The sequence below is a fragment of the Oncorhynchus keta genome, chromosome 31, assembly GCF_023373465.1.
Source record: "Oncorhynchus keta strain PuntledgeMale-10-30-2019 chromosome 31, Oket_V2, whole genome shotgun sequence".
Taxonomy (NCBI): Eukaryota; Metazoa; Chordata; class Actinopteri; order Salmoniformes; family Salmonidae; genus Oncorhynchus; species Oncorhynchus keta.
In genome coordinates, this window is record NC_068451.1 from 7,974,190 (window position 1) to 7,998,702 (window position 24,513).

Below are 24,513 nucleotides of genomic sequence, written 5' to 3' on the forward strand. Positions count from 1 at the left end.
GGGCACTGCAATATGTCAATCAGTATGTAATAAATCAGGCGAATTTCTGGGGGTTTGATAAAGTGAATCCCTGCTCTCTCGGCTGACGGTCACTCTATTTTCAGATGAAAGTTTCAGGCCAGTTATACAAACTTCACTGCACACTTTAGGCCTGAGGTTCGAAGATTCCTCTGAAGTTGAATAGAACAGCTATATTCCATCATCGGCCACACAGCAATTGCCAACATTTTTGGTATTTTCTAACAAAAGTTTAAATATTTGTCAACTACCGTTGAAGAAATCAATGACTGCTTTTCCGGTCAGATAATCAGATTATGTTCTTTTGATCTTTTCTGCATGACTGTATTTCATTAACCTTCTCGTAAACTGACCTCTGGGGACATTGTGAATGATATAACGCAAGTAAGAATGGTGCACTGCGGGTTTCAATTCATAATAGATACCCCCTTTCCATCTTAATAGAGACACACGTACAGTACCAGTCAAAAGTTGGGACACACCTACTCATGCAAGGTTTTTTCTTTATTTGACTATTTTCTACACCGTAGAATAATAGTGAAGACATCACAACTATGAAATATCACACATGGAATCATGTAGCAACCAAAAACGTGTTAAACAAATCAAAATGTATTTTATATTTGAGATTCTTCAAAGTAGCCACCCCTTGCCTTGATGCACACTCTTGGCATTCTCTCAACCAGCTTCACCTGTAATGCATTTCCAACAGTCTTGAAGGAGTTCCCACATATGCTGAGCACTTGTTGGCTGATTTTCCTTAACTCTGCGGTGCAACTCATCCCACACCATCTCAATTGGGTTGAGGTCGAGTGATTGTGGAGGCCAGATCATCTGATGCAGCACTACATCACTCTCCATCTTGTTAAAGTAGCCCTTACACAGCCTGGAGGTGTGTTGGGTCATTGTCCTGTTGAAAAACAAATGATTGTCCCACTAAGAGCAATCCTAATGGGATGGCATATCACTGCAGAATGCTGTGGTAGCCATGCTGGTTAAGTGTGCCTTGAATACTAAACAAATCACTGACAGTGTCACCAACGAGTGAATCTAAAGAATCTAAAATCTAAAATATATTTAGATTTGTTTAACACTTTTTTTGGTTACTACATGATTACATATGTGTTATTTCATAGTTTTGATGTCTTCACTATTATTCTACAATGTAGTAAATAGTAAAAAATAATGAAAAACCCTTGAATGAGTAGGCGAGTCCAACATTTAGACTGGTACTGTAGAAGAACCATTAGCAAAAACACAGTAACACATCTAACCTGGTGTGTTTAGGGCAACCAACCAAGTCCCTGAAGTGCTTTGCCTGGTCCCGTTACACATTCATCTCTTGGCCAAATCAGGGAGCACATTAAGTGTTCTCACACATCACACGTCACTCGCTTGACCTTTCAATGTGACAACAGCCTGAGGGAACATTGCAAGGCTCCCCTCTCTTGCCTCTCAGTTTTGCCCCTGTGCTTCTGGCCTGTTTACAGACTCTTTGATATGCAAGCATCTGCGCTCCCTCCAGGCAGGGAAAAGCAACACGCTACACAAGAGATAAACAAAGCTCGTTCCCCCCAGCCCTCTCCAAACGACTCCCACGAGAGACTCTCTAACACTGAAGGGCCTGGATGTGCTAATTATCCAGTCAGTTGATGGTCTTTGTTAAGAGCACTGGTGTTTTCTAGTGAAACTTGAATTACCATGTTAATTAATGGTTAGGTTGTAGGTGGTTGGGAACCTTTCCTATTCTAGGTAGACCTTGAGGGAGAGACTCATCTCTGTCATTGGCTTAGAAATATTAGTGTCGATTATAGGCCTATTCCACCGACGTATGAAGGAATACGCATACTGAAATGTCACAAAAATAGGATAAGTGTAATGGCTTTCTTGTGGTGAAGGAGAGTCGGACCAAAATGCAGAGTGATGATGATTCATGATATTTTAATGAAGGAAAAAACTATACATGATGATACTACAAAATAATGAAATGTGAAAACCGAAACAGCCCTATCTGGTGCAAACACAAAGACAAGAACAAGGACACTAAGGACAATCACCCACGAAACACATGCAGAATATGGCTGCTTAAATATGGTTCCCAATCAGAGACAACGATAAACACCTGCCTCTGATTGAGAACCACTTCAGACAGCCATAGACTTAACTAGAACACCCCACTAAGCTACAATCCCAATACCAACACACCACATACAAAAACCCCATGCCACACCCTGGCCTGACCAAATAAACGAAGATAAACACAAAATACCTAAGGTGCGGACTCCCGGACGCACCTCAAAACAATAGGGAGGGTCCGGGTGGGCGTCTGTCCATGGTGGCGGCTCCAGCGCGGGACATGGACCCCACTCATTCACCCTCTTAGTCCCTCCTCCTCTCGTCCTTGGATAGTCCACCCTCGCCGCCGACCATGGCCTAGTAGTCCTCACCCAGAACCCCACTGGACTGAGGAGCAGATCGCGACTGAGGGGCAGCTCGGGACTGAGGCAGCTCAGGACTGAGGGGAAGCTCGGGACTGAGGGGAAGCTCAGCACCGAGAGGAAGCTCAGCACCGAGAGGAAGCTCAGCACAGAGAGGAAGCTCAGCAATGAGAGGAAGCTCAGGCAGGTAGCTGAATCCGGCAGATCCTGGCTGGCTGGCGGTTCTGGTAGATCCTGGCTAACTGGCGGATCTGGAAGAGTCTGGCTGACTGGCGGATCTGGAAGAGTCTGGCGGATCTGGAAGAGTCTGGCTGACTGGCGGATCTGAAACACAAAATACCTCGACCAGGGCGTGACAATAAGGATATAGCTTGTCTGTGATCACATGCACAGTTACCCTGTTTGCCCTTCTGAATATCTAAGAGAGTGAAAACCCGATGAGCTGAAGCCACAAGAGACAGCTGCTCTGTCTGGATAGATCACAGTGGCCTGTTCTCTTTGAAACACAATCACAAACCTCACTGCAACTTTTCCTCTGAGAGATGAAATCCGAGAGATGTTGGAATGACTATGATGGAGAAACGGAGAGCTGAGAAAGGCAAAAGAGAAGGATTGAAAGGCGAGAGCCTCGAAGCAGGGGTAATAGGGGATGGATCTGTCAATAGGGGATAAAGAGTTCATTAATCACTTTCTATTAGCCAACCATGATGAGAGACTGAGACTGGAGACCTGCACAAGTAAAACACTATTTATCCCCCCTTTTTACCCACAGCATTCACTAGACTAACCAGGGGACTCGAAACCCGAAGAAAACGACCCCTTGAAAACTAATATGGGGCTATAAGAGAAGGATCTAAATTACTATCTATGGCAGCCAGGGACCACCAAACCCCCAAAACACTAATCAACACTGACACCTCCAACTATTAATTTCATGTTCGAAACCGATAAACAGCCTGTGGAATTTTGCAAAGTTAACGTTAGATGGAGGAAGTTGCTCGTCTTTCTAATTGGTTGAGTCACTGGAGTAAAGTGTTTGATCAGAGTATTGCGTCTTCATAGGAAATCATCAGGATTTGCATCAGGATTTTGGGGAGTTTGTTTTTGTTTAGGTAGCAGAGGAGAGAGACATTCTACCACCTTTAATTAATTTACTCAGCAGCACAAAGACAAATACACTTAACTTTGAGTCTGCCCTCACACCTCTCCATTTCCCACAGTATTAAGTGTAGCTGTGTATTCTTCACTAGACTTTGTGGAGAAAATCAACATGGCTTCTGCTGTTTCTGTCACTCACAAAGCTCACTCAAAGCTCTTTAGTGGATCAATTTGAAAACCGAGGAACCATCTACACCGAACAAAAATACAAAAGCATCATGTAACAATTTCAAATATTTTACTGAGTTAGTTCATATAAGGAAATCAGTCAATTGAAATACATTCCTTAGGCTATAATCTATGGATTTCACATGACTGGGAATACAGATATGCATCTGTTGGTCACAGATACCTTTAAAAAAAAAGGTAGGGGCGTGGATCAGAAAACCAGTCAGTATCTGGTGTGACCACCTTTTGCCTCATGCAGCACAATACAGTAGAGTTGATCAGGCTGTTGATTGTGACTTGTGGAATGTTGTCCCACTCCTCTTCTATGGCTGTGCGAAGTTGCTGGATATTGGTGGGACATTATTACGAAAAGGTATCCGCCACACTGAAACTTTTAGTTTGAATGGATACCGTCGCATCGCTTATTGATGCTGACTTGACACATGTCCCGCGTCCGCAGTGGTGAAATGGCTAGATGTTCCGACTCGGAGGGTTTTTGCGCTGCACACACTCACTGATCAATACAATAACATTCTCCCCCCCCCACACACTGATCCAATGAAATTACAGATTTCTTGACACACACACAGATCCAATAACATTTTTATTCTGCAACACTGTTTTATTTTAAGTGTGAGACGTCAAATCACATAACACAGATCATAGATAGTTAACTGTCATTTAAGTTTTTAAAACGTGCAGCGCTCTCTTCATCTATTGCTGCGTCCAATGTCAACAACAAGGCAGACAACCGGGTCCTGGTCAAGAAGAGGAAATATGATCCGACTTCATCAAATATGGTTTTAAAAATGGTGGCGGAAGAAATGGCAGCAGTTTTAATGGGCGCCCAACCAATTATTATGTGGTTTTTTTTGCATTATTTGAAACTTATTTTGGCATTATGTTTCTGCAAATGTATCTTATGGCAAAAAAAGAGCTTCTGGATATCAGGACAGCGGTCACTCACCTCGGATTAGACAAAGATTTTTTCTTAAACAAACAAGGCGCACAAGACATCCTCCAAACACCCGGCAGGTAAAGAGGACAAAGAGCCGGATGCCAGGTCAGGAACCGAAAAAGGCGAGTGGGAAAGCTGCCGTTACCGTCAATACTACTCGCCAATGTGCAATCATTGGACAATAAACTAGACGAGGTACGATCATGAATATCCTACCAACGGGGAACATCAAAAAATGCTTCCACTGGATGTCAACAGTTTACAAATTGGTTGAGGTTATTCCTTTGTGTAATGAAGAAGTATGGCCATCTTGAACGAGGGTCACTTGAAGTGGACTGTTAGAGGCGCGTGACCAGAAAGCATGCTACAGTTTGTTTTCCTCCTGTATTGAACACAGATCATCCCCGTCTTCAATTTTATCCATTATTTACGTAATAAAATACCTAATGTTGTATTACAAAAGCAGTTTAAAATGTTTTGGCAAAGTTACTTTTGAGATATTTTGTAGTCACGTTGCGCAAGTTGGAACCAGTGTTTTTCTGGATCAAACGTGCCAAATAAATTTACATTTTGGATATATATCGACGGAATTAATCTAACAAAAGGACAATTTGTGATGTTTATGGGACATATTGGAGTGCCAACAAAAGAAGCTCGTCAAAGGTAAGGCATAAATTATATTTTTATTTCTGCGTTTTGTGTCGCTCCTGCAGGGTTGAAATATGGTTTCTCTCTTTTTTTACGGAGGTGCTATCCTCAGATAATAGCATCGTTTGCTTTCGCCGAAAAGCTTTTTTGAAATCTGACATGTTGGCTGGATTCACAACAAGTGTAGCTTTAATTTGCTATCTTGCATGTGTGATTTAATGAAAGTTAGATTTTTATAGTAATTTATTTGAATTTGGCGCTCTGCATTTTCCCTGGCTTCCCACATATCCCAGAGAGATTAATGGAGGGAAACTTAAATCAGTTCTACCAAATTTCCATCAACATATTAAATGTGCAACCAGAGGGAAAAAAAATTCTGGATCACCTGTACTCCACACACAAAGCTCTCACTCGCCATCCATTTAGTAAATCTGACCACAACTCTATCCTCCCGACTCCTGCTTACAAGCAAAAATTAAAGCAGGAAGCACCTGTGATTCGGTCTATAAAAAAGTGGTCAGATGAAGCAGATGCTAAACTACAGGACTGTTTTGCTATCACAGACTGGAACATGTTCCGGGATTCTTCCAATGGCATTGAGGAATAAATCACATCAGTCACTGGCTTCATCAATAAGTGCATTGAGGACGTCGTCCCCACAGTACATACCCCAACCAGAAGCCATGGATTACAGGCAACATTCGCACTGAGCTTAAGGGTAAAGCTTACAAGAAATCCTGCGACGAACCGTCAAACAGGCAAAGCGTCAAAACAGGGCTAAGATTAAATCATACTACACCGGCTCCGACGCTCGTCTTATGTGGCAGGGCTTGCAAACTATTACAGACTACAAAGGAGAGCACAGCCGCAAGCTGCCCAGGGACACGAGCCTACCAGACGAGCTAAATCACTTCTATGCTCGCTTCGAGGCAAGCAACACTGAGGCATGCATGAGAGCATCAGCTGTTCCAGGCAACTGCATGATCACGCTCTCTGTAGCCAACGTGAGTAAGACCTTTAAACAGGTCAACATACACAAGGCTGCGGGGCCAGACGGATTACGAGGACGTGTGGTCCGGGCATGTGCTGACAAACTGGCAGGTGTCTTCACTGACATTTTCAACACCTCCCTGATTAAGTCTGTAATACCAACATGTTTCAAGCAGACCACCATAGTCCCTGTGCCCAGGAACACAAAGGTAACCTGCCAAAATGACTACAGACCCATAGCACTCACGTCTGTAGCCATGAAGTGCTTTGAAAGGTTGGTAATGGCTCACATCAACACCATTATCCCAGAAACCCTAGACCCACTACAATTGCACTTTAGCGCCCAAACAGATCCACAGATGATGCAATCTCTATTGCACTCCACACTGCCCTTTCCCACCTGGACAAAAGGAACACTTACGTGAGAATCCCCAGGGGTGCATGCTCAGTCCCCTCCTTGTACTCCCTGTTCACCCATGACTGCATGGTCAGGCACGACTCCAACACCATCATTGAGTTTGCAGACGACACAACAGTGGTAGGCCTGATCACCGACAACGACGAGACAGCCTATAGGGAGGAAGTCAGAGACCTGGCCAGGTGGCGCCAGAATAGCAACCTATCCCTCAACGTAACCAAGACTAAGGAGATTATTGTGGACTACAGGAAAAGAAGGACCGAGCACGTCCCCATTCTCATTGACGGGGCTGTAGTGGAGCAGGTTGAGAGCTTCAAGTTCCTTGGTGTCCACATCAACAACAACCTAGAATGGTCCAAACACACCAAGAAAGTCATGAAGAGGGCACGACAAAGCTTATTCCCCCTCAGGAAACTAAAAAGATTTAGCATGGGTCCTGAGATCCTCAAAAGGTTCTACAGCTGCACCATGGTTGCATCACTGCCTGGTACGGAAACTGCTCGGCCTCTGACCTCAAGGCACTACAGAGCGTAGTGCGTATGGCCCAGTACATCACTGGGGCTAAGCTGCCTGCCATCCAGGACCTCTACACCAGGCTGTGTCAGAGGAAGGCCCTAAAAATGGTCAAAGACCCCAGCCACCCCAGTCATAGACTGTTCTCTCTACTAACCGCATGGCAAGCGATACCGAAGTGCTAAGTCTAGGACAAAAAGGCTTCTCAACAGTTTTTACCCCCACGCCATAAGACTCCTGAACAGGTAATCAAATGGCTACCCGGACTATTTTCATCGTGTTCCCCCATTCTTCTTTTTATGCTGCTGCTACTCTCTGTTTATCATATATGCATAGTCACTTTAACTATACATTCATGTACATACTACCTCAATTGGGCCAATGAACCAGTGCTCCCGCACAGTGGCTAACCGGGCTATCTGCATTGTGTCCCACCCACCACCCGCAAACCCCTCTTTTACGCTACTGTTACTCTCTGTTCATCATATATGCATAGTCACTTTAACCATATCTTTGTAGCCTCGCTACTGTATATAGCCTGTCTTTTTACTGTTGTTTTATTTCTTTACCTACCTATTGTTCACCTAATACATTTTTTGCATTATTGGTTAGAGCCTATAAGTAAGCATTTCACTGTAAGGTCTGTTGCATTCAGAGCATATGACAAATACACTTTGATTTACATATAAGACAGGCAGGGTGAGTGTGCACCGCAGTGCGTCCTATGCAACGAGCTATTAGCTAATGAGAGCATGAAACCCCTCCAAAATGAAAAGGGATCTGGACACCAAGCATCCAAGACACAAAGATAAGACAGCTGACTTAAAAAAAATGAAAAATGTCAATATCTGGAGGCCTCACAATATTCATTGAAGAACGTATGCACGGTACAAGAAAAGGCACTTTGCGCATCATACCTGGTGGCCCAGCACATTGCTAAGTACAAAACAATCCCACACCAACGCAGAGGATCTCATACCCCTGCTGTGATTGATATGTGACCTGAAATATTGGGAGAGTTTGCTGCCAAACAACTTAAAACCACATCCCTATCCAATGACACCACGAAGAGGAGAATTCAGTACAGACATCAGAACGCATCAGTGCAAATGGCCATTACGCACTGCAGCTAGATTAATCCACTGATGTGGCTAACCATACTTTCGAATGGGATGGGATAATAACTTTGAGGAGCAGTTCCTTTTTAGTGCGGATTTGCCCACCACCACCACTGCTGAGGCTGTCTTTAACACAATGAATATGTACCTGGGCTCCGTGGGACTGGCCTGGGATGGGTGCCATTTCGGGAAAGCACTTCGTTGTCGTTAAGCAGATCCTGGAGATGGCACCGAGTGCGACGTGGAACCACTGCGTAGTACACAGGGAGGCATTGGCAACAAAGGACAAGCGTGTCAACTATATCAAAAAGAGTTCTAGGAGAAGCAGGTGTTTCAGGCCTTCTGCAGGGATATGGGGAGGGAGCACCATCAGGTTGCTTTATCATGCAGAGGTCCGCTGGCTTTCCAGGTGTAAAGTGTTGGGTCGCTTTTTTGAGCTTCGAGCAGAGATTTCTGCGTTTCTTTTGGTAAACAATTCCCCTCTGCCCGTACTTTCCGATTATGAGGAAACGCTCGTGCAGGTTGCCTACCTGGTGTATATTTTTGATCTGAATTCTCTCAATGTATCAATGCAAGGGAGGAGGCACAATCAATTTGTACAGGGGGACGAAGATGAAGCTTGCCGTTAGGGCAAATCATGTTTCTAACGGGAGGGATGAACATGTTTCCCAAAGCTGATTTCAAGATTCAGAATCTGATCAACAAAGCGCACGGCGACACACCGTTTAATAGTGTAACAGAATAACTTTACGTCCATCCCCTCGCCCATACCCGGGCGCGAACCAGGGACCCTCTGCACACATCAACAACAGTCACCCTCGAAGCATCGTTACCCATCGCTCCACAAAAGCCGCGGCCCTTGCAGAGCAAGGGGAACTACTACTTCAAGGTCTCAGAGCAAGTGACGTAACCGATTGAAACGCTATTTAGCGCACACCGCTAACTAAGCTAGCCGTTTCACATCCGTTACACTCACCCCCCTTTTGACCTTCCTCCTTTTTCCGCAGCAACCAGTAATCCGGGTCAACAGCATCAATGTTAACAGTATACTTTTAAACCGTCCCCTCGCCCATACCCGGGCGTGAACCAGGGACCTTCTGCATACATCAACAACAGTCACCCACGAAGCACATCGCTCCACAAAAGCCGCGGCCCTTGCAGAGCAAGGGGAACTACTACTTCAAGGTCTCAGAGCAAGTGACGTAACCGATTGAAACGCTATTTAGCGCACACCGCTAACTAAGCTAGCCGTTTCACATCCGTTACAATAGCATCTTGTCAAGCTGCAGGGAAAGTTTTGCGACTACTTCCCGGAGGAGAACAGGAGACAAGATGACTGGATACGGGGACCCCTATCAAGTGGAGATGGGAAACATCACGTTGCCAAGCAACGAAGAGGATCAGCTGGTGGAGCTGTCATTTGAGCTGTCATTTGATCGTGGATTTGATCGTGGACTGAGCTCCCGGAAATGACACTGTCACAGTCCTGGTGCAGCGTAATGGGAGAGTATCCTGCTCTCGTCTGTCTTGCAGTCAAAATCATGCTACCGTTCAGCACAACCGATCTGTGTTGATGAGTTATTGTTCAATATGTCAATTATTGTTGTTAATTAATTCTGACATTCATTTGACATTTTATTGAACTGGTCAAAAACGTACACCTTAAAACACTTTTCAATGTTGTGAAACTATTCACATGGTAATTGCTGATTAAGAAATGCTTATGATTGTTGCTTTTCTATTTGAAACACTGGTATGTGTTACTTTTCATGAACATTATTGGGCTGCTTTTGAGGTCATGTTCTGAGTCTGATCATTTATTACTCACCACTCTTGAATTGGTGGCCTAATTTTAAATGGCTTATTCTCTTCAATTGGTAAATGTTTTCTCAGTTAATATGTCTGTGTAATGACTTTCTTTAATACCATAATAGTAGCCCGTTGAGACAGAGTCTATTTTGCAAGTGAAGTCTGCCCAAGAAAGCAGTGTAGCCTAGTGGTTAGAGCGTTGGACTAGTAACCGGAAGGTTGTGAGTTCAAACCCCCGAGCTGACAAGGTACAAATCTGTCGTTCTGCCCCTGAACAGGCAGTTAACCCACTGTTCCCAGGCCGTCATTGAAAATAAGAATGTGTTCTTAACTGACTTGCCTGGTTAAATAAAGGTAAAATTAAAAAAAAAAAATTGTCATTGTCAAATTTGGGTCCCCAGCCAAAACCGATTGAGAACCACTTGGTTAGAGCATGAATGACTGTGTTGTTAGTGGTTTAATTCCACTTAGGTGCATAAGGTGCTGTAGCGTTAACGTGTGGGGAAAATATGTAATTTTAACATTCTCTTTTGCCACTTTGTAAAACTAAATTGCTGAGCCTAAAAACGGATCAAAGGAACAATCCCTATACGTCAATTAGATCCCTGCCCCAGTTCCCAAAGTGTGGTGACTTTGACCTAAAATGGCCTGGCGTCCAAAACAGGACAGATATCCGTCCACTCAGACGAGGAGACCCTCTGGGACAATTGATCGGAGGAGTTGGAGAATGGTGACAGATTGACCTCGCTAGCCCAGTGACAAAGTACGGCCGGGAGTGTAAATCCTCCCTGGGTGTCTTTATGATGCTGACGAGGTTGCTGTTTGTCATGGGCTGCCGTTACTAAGTGTCTCTTGCCCTGGCTCTCTCTGCCAAGACCAGGAGCTACTGCTGCACACCCACATCGATAGTCATCTTCATATTGCCCAACTGCTGCCAGAGGGAAAGACTGAAAAACTCTATGTGTGAGCGAGCGGGAGAAGGAGGGAGAAGAAAGGAAGAAAAACAGAAGGATAAAGGGAGGGAGAAGAGAGTTAGAAAGGAGAGTGAGAAAGGAGCGAGACATGGCTTGCTTTGGGTGTCTAAAATGGTATACATGCTCTGTACAAAAACTGTACTCACCGTTCTTTGCATGTCAACATCTATTGACATCTAAGTCTAGCTCATCTCAGTTCACGGCAACTACTAAGAGCACGTCAAACCCGTCACTCAGGAGGTTTGAGTAGATTTCAGGATAACTTCCCAAGAGGGACAAAGCCGAAGTGCTATACGGAATAGCCAGATCAATGAATAGACCATAGAAAACGCTGACCTCGGACAATGTATCACCTTAACACATTAAAGACATCTCTTAGCCAGTAGATCTCAGAAAGATGATATTTGATTAATGACGAAACCAAATTGCCTTTGGACAAAATTAAGTCTCCCAATGAGGGACTTGCAGAAAGTGTGGAAACAGAGTGGAATGGAGGGCCTATAACTAGTCCGTTAGCAGCAGGGCACACTTACCTTGCTGGCTGGCACCATCACTCTCACTCACTCAGTTTCCACATAATGTCCAAACTGGCAGACCTCTCTGTTCCCGACTCCAAGAAGAAGTATATTATCATGGAATTACTCAACGGGGAGGCCAATGACCTCCTCTCTCTATCTCTCGCTCCTCTCTCTCTCTCTCTCTCTCTCTCTCCATGCTTCCACATACATTCTCTCTTACTCCCGCCCTCTTTAATTCATCCAATCCCACAGCACACAGAGTTCTGGGAGAGTTAAAATAATCCCATGGCACAGTAACAAAGAGTGGTTAGAATGGATCAGTTGTTCAGGGTTGGCCACACAAGACATCCTTTATTCCATCTGGAATGCCCTATATAGCGCTGGCAAACTGCCCCACCCCCTGGACAGGACTTTGGGTCAGTAAGTGGCCAATCGGCTTAAAATCAACACGGCACACTAAGACCACTGATGATAACTTTATTAAGTGCCAAGTCAGACAGCCTACTTCTAGTGTTGGGGTAGTTGATTGTTACTCCAACAAGATAGGAGGGATTGGAAAATGGATCAATCAGGGGACAACCGAAGCACTAAAATCAACCGAAGCATTAAGACCACTACTAAGAGTGTTTGTGGTAGACAACTGGTCCTCCAACATGAATGGCAGAGATAATATTCAATGAGTGAATTTGATCTTACCGAGTTCAGGTCCAGGCTGGTCTCCACCCACTCCTTTGCGTCGTTGTATTCATCCATTAATCCCATTATATACAGCGTGTCCAGAGAATCCACGATGGAGGCTCCCCTCAGACCACCTGCAAAACACACAGAACAGTCAGAACCATGGGGTATAGGGACTTGCAGTGCCAGACATCACACTGCATTCTTGTTCTGGGTGAAATTAGAATGACTAGAGTTGAGGCTCAGAGACATAAAGCAGACAGAAGTACCAAGACCGCAAAGTTAAGCAAAGCCCTGAAATGCCAAACTACAGTGGAACAAACTACAGCTTTCACATCTGCATCTTTAATCTTGAATTATGCTATGACATTGTCTCGGCTAGATGAAAGCCATCTACCTCCAAGATGAACATTAACAGTCGAGCCTGCTGCGTTCCTAATTGCATTCAGTGCAGGATCTGTGATCCCTATGCTCCAATGGCTGGTTGTAGATGCACTTCATTTGAGGTTATTAAATTCCCTTCACAACCTTAATAAGAAATGTTCAGAGGCTTTTATTCAATCCCACAGCCCTTAAGAGCAAGATTGGATGGTCTTTTTCTCCTCATATGAAGAAATATGCGATCCGTGGCTGGCTTTAATGGAAAGAGCTGTGAACAGAGGAATCAGTGTCCTCATTGTGTTACTGAGCAAAAGAGTTGCAGGAGAAACACACCAACTGGAAGCCTGAAAATGGAGAAATAACAAGAGTAGAAACTAGGCCAACATATACCGCAGGAATGGCCATTACATGCACTGTAGGGCTTGAAAACAGAACTATAGGTAGAGTAACCGATTAGGCTGAAAAATATGATGTGCCCATTCATGTTCACCCGTAAACAGAGCTCAACACAGATACTCTGTCTATCTGATGCAACAACACAGCAACCTGGCGCATGAAAGTGGTGCGATTCTTATGAGCAGTTATTGTGTGGCTCGGCAGATACGCAAATGTAAAATCGTATCTTGAGGCGACAAAACATTCATGGAGCAGAGGCAACAGAACACAGGAGGCGAGAAGGGGAGCGATAGTTTCTCTAACCCAAGTCATTTGAATTTGGCCAGACTGTGCAATGCAGTGGGCGGCTAAGATGCCAGGGTTTGGCTTGTCTGATGTGGTTTGGGTGGCGGAGACAGACGTCAAACTCTCTTATCGTCACGCAAGCCTCCTCCCTGCAAACCCCAACTCAGCTTTCCTCTGCCCTCAAATATTTCTGCCTCAGATGTATTTTTTATCTAAATAATCATAGCATACATGTAATAGTAGCCTACAATATGTGCTTTTCAGATTACCCAGAAAGCCTCTCACATTGTTGACCTTTCACCCTACCACATTGAGGTCATCTGATAAGGTAAGCGGAGAAGGCGGAGGGTGCAGGGATGAGGGTTCATAGGTGACATGGCTGAGTGATTGGCGTCATATACACACTATCAGCCTCATGTCATATGGGGCGGCAGGGTAGCCTAGTGGTTAGAGCGTTGGACTAGTAACCGGAAGGTTTCAAGTTCAAATCCCCGAGCTGACAAGGTACAAATCTGTTGTTCTGCCCCCGAACAGGCACTGTTCCTAGGCTGTCATTGAAAATAAGAATTTGTTCTTAACTGAAAATCTGGATAGTTCAGATTTTCCATCTGTAGATGGTCATACTATCAACAAACTATACGTTGCTAAGCAACTGCTTTCTAAGGTTAAGTTTAGAGCTAGGGTCAGTTTTAGTAGATAGATAGTGTCACCAGGCTATTTACTCGATTTTATCCCTTGGAGGACTGCAGTGCCTTTCTCACTTATAATTCTTCACACGGCCACTTTGCTCCAAACCTTTAAGTCTGATGTATGGTTGCAGGGGTCCGTGACAGGGCCCTCAGTGTGTTGTCTCTCCACTGCCACGGTCAGTCGCCTCCCATCTAAAACATGCACCCACCCACCAACCAACCACGCAGCTAGTCACCTCCCATCTAACACACATCCCTACCCACCAACCACGCAGCTCGTCACCTCCCATCTAACACACACCCCTACGCACCAACCGCGCAGCTAGTCACCTCCCATTTAACACACATCTCAGGCCACTTCAGCTGGGTTTACCCTGACAGGGATTCACCTTACATTGAGAATGAGAGGGCACTGCTACTGTCCAGCTATAGCTAAGCACATAGCGGATTCAGAGTTGAGATAAGCATGCATACTTGGGCACTGCTACCCTCCAGCTAGAGACACTGCCAAGTCATGGGAAATCCATATATTAGGGCCTAATGAATTTATTTAAATTGACTGATTTCCTTATATGAACTGTAACTCTTATATTTTTGGTCAGTAGTTTCATATACGCTATGAAGATAATGTGACATCTTGCCAACACTGTGAAAACTCTGTCAAACAAGTGAACTTTTTCCTGTCTCTAGCAGATCTCGTTGCGAAGTCCATTGCCACCAAATAAAGACTCTCAAAAGCATATTCTCCATTTCTGTTTGTGAAGGACTCTCACCATGCATAGTGAGCACTTAACTGTACTGTTGCAGTTTGATGACAAATGATGTTTCAGAGGACACATAGCAAAAAAGCGATAGCTAATACTCCTCATTACCAATCCCAGGGACGGCGAACGTCGGGGAGCAGTGGAGTGTGGAAAACTCCTATTGAAAACAGCAGCAACTAAGCACAGATGATTGATGGACTCAGGTGAGAGAGGTAACAGATCAATCCATCACACATTACTCCCAGGGTCCCGTGGCGTGGCCCAAAAAAACTTTATTTATTTCAGAGGCCCTTCACCTGGAGGGTTCCACATTCAGGTAATACCGACCATTAAGCATCAAAGCTTAAGTGAGGAATCTATAATCTAACCTTGACAGTAGAAATGATTTTGTAATAGCAGCTGCTCGCCAAACTGAAATGTAATCACATATGTGTTTAAATTCATACCAATTAATTAGAAGATAACCATTTGAAATGCTGTAATAAACTGATCCTGTAATAAACTGTAATAAACTGGTTTGATATGCTCCCATATTCCAAATTGATTAAAAAAAGAGCAATTGCTACGCCACCATAATTACTTTAACATGAATATAAACAAATATGAATGAATCTAATTCCTTGCCCCTAGCAACTCAGGAGCACCTGTACAGGAGCTTGTCACAGTAGAGTCATTCATAACATTTATTGTGTGAGTGAGTGAGTGAGTGAGTGAGTGAGTGAGTGAGTGAGTGAGTGAGTGAGTGAGTGAGTGAGTGAGTGAGTGAGAGAGTGAGAGAGAGAGAGAGAGAGAGAGAGAGAGAGAGAGGTGGTGTGTGTGAGAGAGAGAGAGAGAAAGAGAGAGAGAGAGAGAGAGAGAGAGAGAGAGAGAGAGAGAGAGAAAGAGCGAGAGAGAGAGAGTGGTGTGTATGTGTTTTTCAGCATGTGTATGTGTGTACAAGCATGTGCGTGTGTGTTCATGAGTATATATTCTATGTTGGAAATGAGTTGGAGAGATTGTATGTGTGTTTATGTGTATTGTGTGTATGGAGTGAATAGAACCCTATTTGTGAGACATTGGCTGGTGGATGTTCATTTATCAAAGCTGGCTAGGCAACAGGGTCCGGTTGGTTATACTAGAGATTTACACATGATCAATCAATCACTCACTCAGACACACACCACACACACAGTAACACACTCGCGCATATGCAAACGCATGCACGCGCACACACACGTGCGCACACCCAACACACAAGTACACACACAGAGCACACGGCAACAAATTCCATCAGACTGAAATCGTGTTAACCATTGAGACAAACGGCATGACAGAACAACATTCCCTCTGAGTAACCTCTAACCCCATAGGGCCAATCAATACATGAACTGTTCTGTTCATTCAAGTTCAAGAAACAAAATGGATGATTTGGTCATCTCTCTGCATTGACAATATTGAAATTGTATTCAATAGGATATAAATAACTTAACCCTCTCAGGGACAATGTTGAAGGGACTGTTGGAGAACCCAGACTTACTGTATATACCGTATGGAACATTGGCCACCCTTCAGCGAGGACCATCGGTAATTACCATTGGCGAAAGAAGAATAACCATAGACAACAAAAAAAGATCTACACTGCTAATTTGTTCAGCCATCTTGTTCAATTAAGCTCTCAAACTTATACCAGAAACCGTGAGAGAAATAGCCCGGTAACATAACAATGTGATTTTAATAGATAGAGACTCTGGTATATCATATTCATTACACCACTCTTGTATTACTGATTGTGGGTGTCCAATTACCATCACCAAGGTAACGCTAGCCTCGTCAGACGCATGTGTCCATGGAGCTTCAGGTCCAGTGAGTGGAAGCTGGGGTACAGATTTAGCCTCGACATGTCAGTGTTCAGGAATCTAATTTGTTGAATGTACTTGTCTGTGTAGCATGGAACTGCAATGAGTGTAAAGGGGGGAGTTGAGAGGAGAAGGATGAGGGCATATTGGAGAAAAGACAGGGAGGGTAAAATGTGTTATGAACGTGTTCCAGGAAAGAGAGGTGGGGTGGGGGGGTCTTAACAGCAAAGAGAACGGTAAAGGAGGAGGAATGTAAGAAATACCTAAGGCTATCAATCAGAGTGGAGTTTTCAGCAGTATTTTATTTTTATTCAACCTTTTATTTAACTATCAGTATGGAATATCAATGTCACAGTTTAACCTCGGACGAACAACTGACAGTAGCGTCAAGGAAAATCAATACAGGACGAGTGGCCAAAATTAATTTGACCTATTCGAGCTGATGACAGCTAAACCTTCCCGAATGTACCTTTTCCTCATGGGGTAATTGTTGCAATGTTATATCCTTCATTTCAAGAATTTCCATCAAGGGTGTACTCTTTCCTTTCATGTCATGTCTGTCGCAAGTGTGACATTCTTCTGGATCGTCAGACCTTTGTGTTCTTGGGTTTGCCAGCTACCCCTTGGATATTTCTAATGCAACAAGATTTTTTGTTGTTGTCTACAGTTCACAGTCAGAGTAGCTGTCTGGAGCCCAGTGAGTTTGGTCCTCTCGGGAGAAACATCCACCTCCACCTCCACATCCTGCTGAAACCACCTACTGTGGTCAAAACAACCACAGGCTGTAAGAGAAATGCCTGGCTCACCTTACCTTGTTTCAGTCTACTAGGAATAAGTCAGAGAGATTGGTGATGATGTAAAAAAAAAAGTGACACTTTTGTCAAAACACACTGTATTACCTGAAATTGTTATTGGTACTCTCAAAATAGTTTCCTACCCACTTCAATCTCACGGAACCTCCCCAAGAGCGCATTCCACCCACACCAACCTAGATCCCTTGAGGCCAATTAACTCTCAAACCTCTCTAACTCCCTAATGGTAAACATCACACATTCTCTGGTCACTGTAAATAAACTGTGAAATGATCAGCAGTATATAGGCAACAGCAATAGAGCCTCTGTTTGAATCAAACATAAAAATGACATGATTGCCATGGAGACAAAGCTGCTGCGATAGGAGCGGTTTACTGATGCACATGATCTAATCCATAAGCCTGCGGGGAGCTGACCCTGTTGAATGTGAAGACGTGTGTGTTTATGTGTTTGTCTGTGTATGTGTGCGTGTGTGTTTGTGTGTGTGTGTGTCTGACAGTGATGTAGCACCAATGTCCAGTCGAGTCCCAACCGGCTGTAGCAGAGAGCTGGGAGAGGATGAGGCAGGGAGAGAGTGGGAGACAGTGTGTGTAAAGTCTGCCTCTCAATGTACAGCCACACAGAGCAGACACACACCGGCTGGTGTCCTGCTCTAACGTCCAGCTGAATGCTGATTCAAACCATTTATCAGCATTGAAAATGCCATAAGTAGGAATGTACTTCAGAACGCTCAAGGCAATAATACCTGTTGACAACATACCTGTAGACAATCTACAAAAATGAATTACCTCTCATTAGGGCTGGGCGATATGACGATATAGATCGTGTGACGATAGAAAAACGTCTATCGCTTCATATTATGCTCTATCGTTTATTTCGTGGTGTTGCAAATCCCACTCTTTACGGCAATATTTTTCGGCAATTGGATGACGCTTTGCGCTCTTCCACACGTGCCATGTGAAAGGACATTTGCAACACAAACAAACATGGAGGAGAGAGAACGTGACACACGGACCAGAAAACCGTCCTCTGCAAAATATGCCCGCAGGCCGGGTCCCGACAACAGGCTCAAACCTCTCTTACCACCGACGCAAGAATCATGTGAAACACTACGGAGAGAGTCTACGGATGAGAGGCAAACAAGTACGGTCTAGTGCTCAACACAAACCACCGACTCAGACGTTGCAAGAGGCTTTTGCCCACGGCACAGCATATGGCAAAGAATCACAAAGATGGAAGGAGAACAGCTGCCGTTACAACTTACATCTGCAAAGACACGGCCTCAATTTACACGGTGGAGAAACAGGGGTTTCGTGATTTGGCGCTAACACTCGACCAAAGGTACCAAATGCAAATGGATGTGTGACACGTGTTAATGCCAAAATAACATGCAAAACAGTCAAGCCCCCAAAAATATATACATTGTAACGACCCTGGGTTTATAAGCGCGGAAATCTACTCTGCCGGACGAGCAGGCTTTTGCGGCACAGTCGATAGCGCTCCGGACCTCGGGTTCGAAGGTCGAGGGTTCGAGACCTGATCCCTGCTGTTTCATTAAAATATTTTAGGCCTATATTTATTTTGTTTGTTACCAATGGATCCCTTAGATACCTGAGCAGGCGACCAATGAATAACCTGTATGCACAGACACACTAGCGGTGGAGTGTGAAGAAGGAGGATTATAATTGGTTGAGGAGGGAGAATGTGTGTGCGGGGCCTATTAGTCAGGGGCCTTACTGTTGAAACTGTGTGGTGGTCACCACAGTAACAGAAAATACTTCTGCTGTGTTAATGGGTAGGGAGGGATCCAAAATGCTGTGAATAGGAACGGTGAGCTGTTTTGTCAGTGTTGTTTCAAAGGGCAAAAGCCTATATTGTATATCAGGGGAATTAACAGAACATAAACTAAGTAAGGAGACATAAATACAAAGTGTTCCAGTCAAAACTCCACATAGAAAGTAGGTCTACACCGAGAATAAGGAGAGATACTGTATACAGTATACCATGGTTGTGGATATAAATGGATAATATAGAGAGAGAGAGAGAGAGAGAGAGAGAGAGAGAGAGAGAGAGAGAGAGAGAGAGATATAAATGGATAATATAGAGAGAGAGAGAGAGAGAGAGAGAGAGAGAGAGAGAGAGAGAGAGAGAGAGAGAGAGAGAGAGAGAGAGAGAGAGAGAGAGAGAGAGAGAGAGAGAGAGAGAGAGAGAGAGAGAGAGAGAGAGAGAGAGAGAGAGAGAGAGAGAGAGAGAGAGAGAGAGAGAGAGAGAGAGAGAGAGAGAGAGAGAGAGAGAGAGAGATGGAGAGAGAGAGAGAGAGAGATTTCTCATTTACATCCCCCGCACCCTAATTAATATTTTGATGCAGGAGGCTTTAATGCGCACTGATTTTAATTGCCCCTTTATTTTTGTTTTTCAGTTCCTACTCCTCATGATATTCTAAACTAATTGACTTAAAGCCATCTTAACATCAACATGGCGGTGCAGTATGTGCTCCTAGAAACCTGCAACTGAATGCAAAACAAAAGGCAGATGCACACATGAAAACATACTGTATACACACACATCCACACATGCACAAAAGACAGATGCACACATGCAGGCACACACATCACCCCCCCCACACCTACTCAGATCAGATACACACAGTAACCAAACATGATTATAAAGGCTATAATCATGTAGCATGCACATACAGATGAGTCAGTCTAACTGGCATCATCTAATTAGCCGCTATGGGAGGGTGAGACAAGCACAGAGCATCTCATCCCCCCCCCCCAGTCCCGTCAGATGTTACAATATCTCCAACGAGATTACAGGCTGCATACTGTGCTATCGAACCCCTCTGTCCATCCATCCACCCCTTCCCACTCTCACCACGATCGATTGACACACAGCCACTGTGGGAAGAAGATTATATCTGATGCTATAGTAACCACTAACCCACCCCATCTGAATGGTTGGTGACAACTGTGCCATGATTGGTCAGTTGTTTCAGACCAGGATGGGCCTACGGTGCCAACAATTCGACGACATTGATACCAATAGTAAATAGGTGTAGCAGAAAGAGCCTACACCACAAATTGGAGGCACTCAGAGTCTGCAGCTCGGTAAACTAATTGACAGGTCTTCCTGTTTCCAGACGGAGATGCGGAGGGCAGGGTGAAGTTTGCATTGATTCTACCTCCCACAGGCTGTGACTCCAGCAGTAAGCAGGTGTAGATGAAGTATAAATCTCCCCCGGTCTCTCCATCTCTCCTGGAGATTAAACAGAGGAGCCTGGCCTGTCAGCTGTGCGATACACAAAAGCACACACAAACACGGGCAGTCATGGCGCACACACACACACACACACACACACACACACACACACACACACACACACACACACACACACACACACACACACACACACACACACACACACACACACACACACACACACACACACACACACACACACACACCTGAGTAATGTTTGCCTGGGCCAATTAAAATGGGTTGGAATAACCTGGCCAACCTGTTGATGGAGAGGACCCGTCAGCTGGAGAAATGAAAGCAGAGTCGTTCAGCATCATTAGTGTAGGAGAGGAGAATACCCAGAGGGAGGAAGAGGGGGTGGAGTATGTGAGGGGGATAGTGTGTGTGTGTGTGTTGATCCATCCTACTTTATAAACAAACTGCCCCAAAGTACAGACTGTATAGACTGCCTGTGGATTTGGAAATACAATTAAATAATCATCTAGTGTGATTATAGAGAACTTAAAAAAAAAATTGGAACTGTATGTTTTGATACGGGATATACTGTGGGAAATGATTTACATCTGTAGAACATTAAGTTATAAAGCATTTTCCAACAAACCAAACATTTTAAAAAGAGAGAAAAGTCTTTACACACTGTGTACATACAGTAGCAATGAATGAACAATTCACCAATAATTGGTTCGTTTAACAACTCAGCAGGTGCGTTCACCTTTCATTTCATGCACCAACCTGTAATTTCACAACAAATTGCAAAGGTCAAAAAACCTTCATCTCTTTTATAACAGTTGTTGAACTTCAAATCCTTAACTCATCCAACAACCTTTAAACACCAGCCAAACTCTCCTTTACTCACTCTGAGAACTCTCTCTCTCTCTCTCTCTCTCTCTCTCTCTCTCTCCCCCTCCCTCTCTCTCTCTCTCCCTCTCCCTCCCTCCCTCCCTATGAGGGGCAAACCACTATGCAGTATCCGCTCTGTCTGGGGCACTGAGTCACACCTTTACCGCCCAATTACCAGTGGATCCCTTAGATACCTGAGCAGGCGACCAATGAATAACCTGTATGCACAGACACACTAGTGGTGGAGTGTGAAGAAGAGTGATTATATAATTGGTTGAGGAGGGAGAATGTGTGTGCGTGGCCTATTAGTCAGGGAGGGGCCTTACTGTTGAAACTGTGTGGTGGTCACCACAGTAACAGAAAATACTTCTGAGACATAAATACAAAGTATTCCAATCAAAACTCCACATAGAAAGTTGGTCTACACCGAGAATAAGGAGATATACAGTATACCATGGTTGTGGATAGAAATGGATAATATAGTAGACTAAATAGAGACAAGAACAAGAAGTGTCTCCTGACCCCTCCTGTCTCAGCCTCCAGTATTTATGCTGCAGTAGTTTATGTGTCGGGGGGCTAGGGTCAGTTTGTTATATCTGGAGTACTTCTCCTGTCCTATTCGGTGTCCTGTGTGAATCTAAGTGTGCGTTCTCTAATTCTCTCCTTATCTCTTTCTTTCTCTCTCTCGGAGGACCTGAGCCCTAAGACCATGCCCCAGGACTACCTGACATGATGACTCCTTGCTGTCCCCAGTCCACCTGGCCATGCTGCTGCTCCAGTTTCAACTGTTCTGCCTTGTTATTATTCGACCATGCTGGTCATTTATGAACATTTGAACATCTTGGCCATGTTCTGTTATAATCTCCACCCGGCACAGCCAGAAGAGGACTGGCCACCCCACATAGCCTGGTTCCTCTCTAGGTTTCTTCCTAGGTTTTGGCCTTTCTAGGGAGTTTTTCCTAGCCCCCGTGCTTCTACACCTGCATTGCTTGCTGTTTGGGGTTTTAGGCTGGGTTTCTGTACAGCACTTTGAGATATCAGCTGATGTACGAAGGGCAATATAAATAAATTTGATTTGATTTGAAGAACAGACTGATTGGTGGATGTATGATGGGGAAACCGCAAACACTTTGTGAGTATTCCATTGCACTCCGCATGGTACAATATTTAAAGCCGACTACTGGGATACGCAGTGGCCTATAGTGAGTCAAGGATAGGATATAAATAGAACCAAAAGTGAAAGGACCAAAAAGCTGTTCCTTAATGCGACCGTGAGCTTAAAGGCTTGAGGGAGTGACGGCTGGTGATTAAAGTGCCAAGCTGATTACTACACCCCACGGCCCATGTCGCGGACCATGTCACTGACCATGTCACGGACCATGTCACCAACCCAAATAGCCATGAAGACGTCATCATCTGGGTCACCGTGTCTTCGGAGTGACACATATAGCACGTCAGACGACTCGGACAAGACTGATCGGTTTACATAAACTCTGGGTCCGGGGCCAGTAGACAGGATGAGTGGTAGAAGGGAATAACAGACATAACAATGAGATATAAAGTTGTAGGCCCGGGGAAGTCAACCCCTGACCTTTGACCCTAACTATTTCTCTATGATAGAGTACAGTACAATCCCTTTTAATCCCCCTGCTTCGTCATACATTTTGCTACAAGTTTTTCATTATCGCGACTGTGTAATCCCTATGGCGAGGGGCTTGTTGATGCGCTCATGTTCGGTACAGTGGGGTTTTATTTGTTTGTTTTAATCCAAAGATGGGGAGAGGGGTAGTCTGGTGGAAAGGTTTAATAGAAATGATTTCTTCCCCCAGTCCTATCAACTACTGTATGTCCTCACAGAGGAGCTAGAAGATATATTTGCATGGCTCAGAACAAGTGTAGCTATCACAGTAGGGACTGGCAACACAGCGAGACTATGACGAGCATCGTCAGCTGAAGATGAGCTTCCACTGGATCGCTGTCAATCCTTGAAGTGATGACGCAACACACTCCCTTGCGATCTCAATCAGCTAGTGCAATCGGGTAACACTCTTGGCTTGGATTTTTTTGTTTTTTTACTTGGTCCGCTCGCTATTCCTATATCTACTGGCTCTCGGCTAGCTCACTTTGTACCTCTTTCTGCTAGCTCTAGGCTGGCTCACTGACCGGCTCTTTCTGCTAGCTCTAGGCTGGCTATTTGGCTGGCTCATTCTGCTAGCTCTAGGCTGGCTCTTTCTGCTAGCTCTTGGCTGCCTCACTGACCGGCTCTTTCTGCTAGCTCTAGTCTGGCTATCTGGCTGGCTCTTTCTGCTAGCTCTAGGCTGGCTCTTTCTGCTAGCTCTAGTGTGGCTCACTGACTGGCTCTTTCTGCTAGCTCTAGGCTGGCTATCTGGCTGGCTCTTTCTGCTAGCTCTAGGCTGGCTCTTTCTGCTAGCTCTACGGTAGCTCAGTCTGTAATCGGTACCTATTCCTACCAGCTCTCGGCTAGCTCACTAGGTACTTTTCGGCTAGCTCACTCAGCTAGCTACTTTTTCTAGCACACCCCACTAGCTTTCCTCTGCTCCCTCTGATGTCCATGCAAGTCTGTGGACCCCAGCTGAGTCTCCAGAAAGGAGACTTGTGAAGCTGTACTAGAGGCTGGAGCAGTGCATGGGAACCTGTAGGGGCCTGTAGGCTCCAGGCTGTTGCATTTGCTCCAGTGCTAGCAGCAGCAGAGCAGTGCAGCCAGGTCTGCCATCATCCAGCGCAAGGAGAAACCTGTACTGACAGGTGGTCTTCTTCCACAGCGTACAGTAGAGACCGCTTACCTGTTGCACCCCTGCACCTAATAGGAAGCAGTGAAAATAG

At 44.7% G+C, this 24,513-nt stretch overlaps 1 protein-coding gene across 2 annotated transcripts in view; it reads right to left on the reverse strand.

The window, feature by feature from the left end:
* Positions 1-24,513, reverse strand: part of LOC118364035 (mannosyl-oligosaccharide 1,2-alpha-mannosidase IA-like) — a 233,064-nt gene that overhangs the window by 85,059 nt on the left and 123,492 nt on the right. For both annotated transcript variants that reach the window (XM_052489417.1, XM_052489418.1), the window contains exon 3: positions 12,425-12,540. In XM_052489417.1, the coding sequence (XP_052345377.1) occupies positions 12,425-12,540 (116 nt within the window). The remainder of the gene's footprint in view (positions 1-12,424; positions 12,541-24,513) is intronic.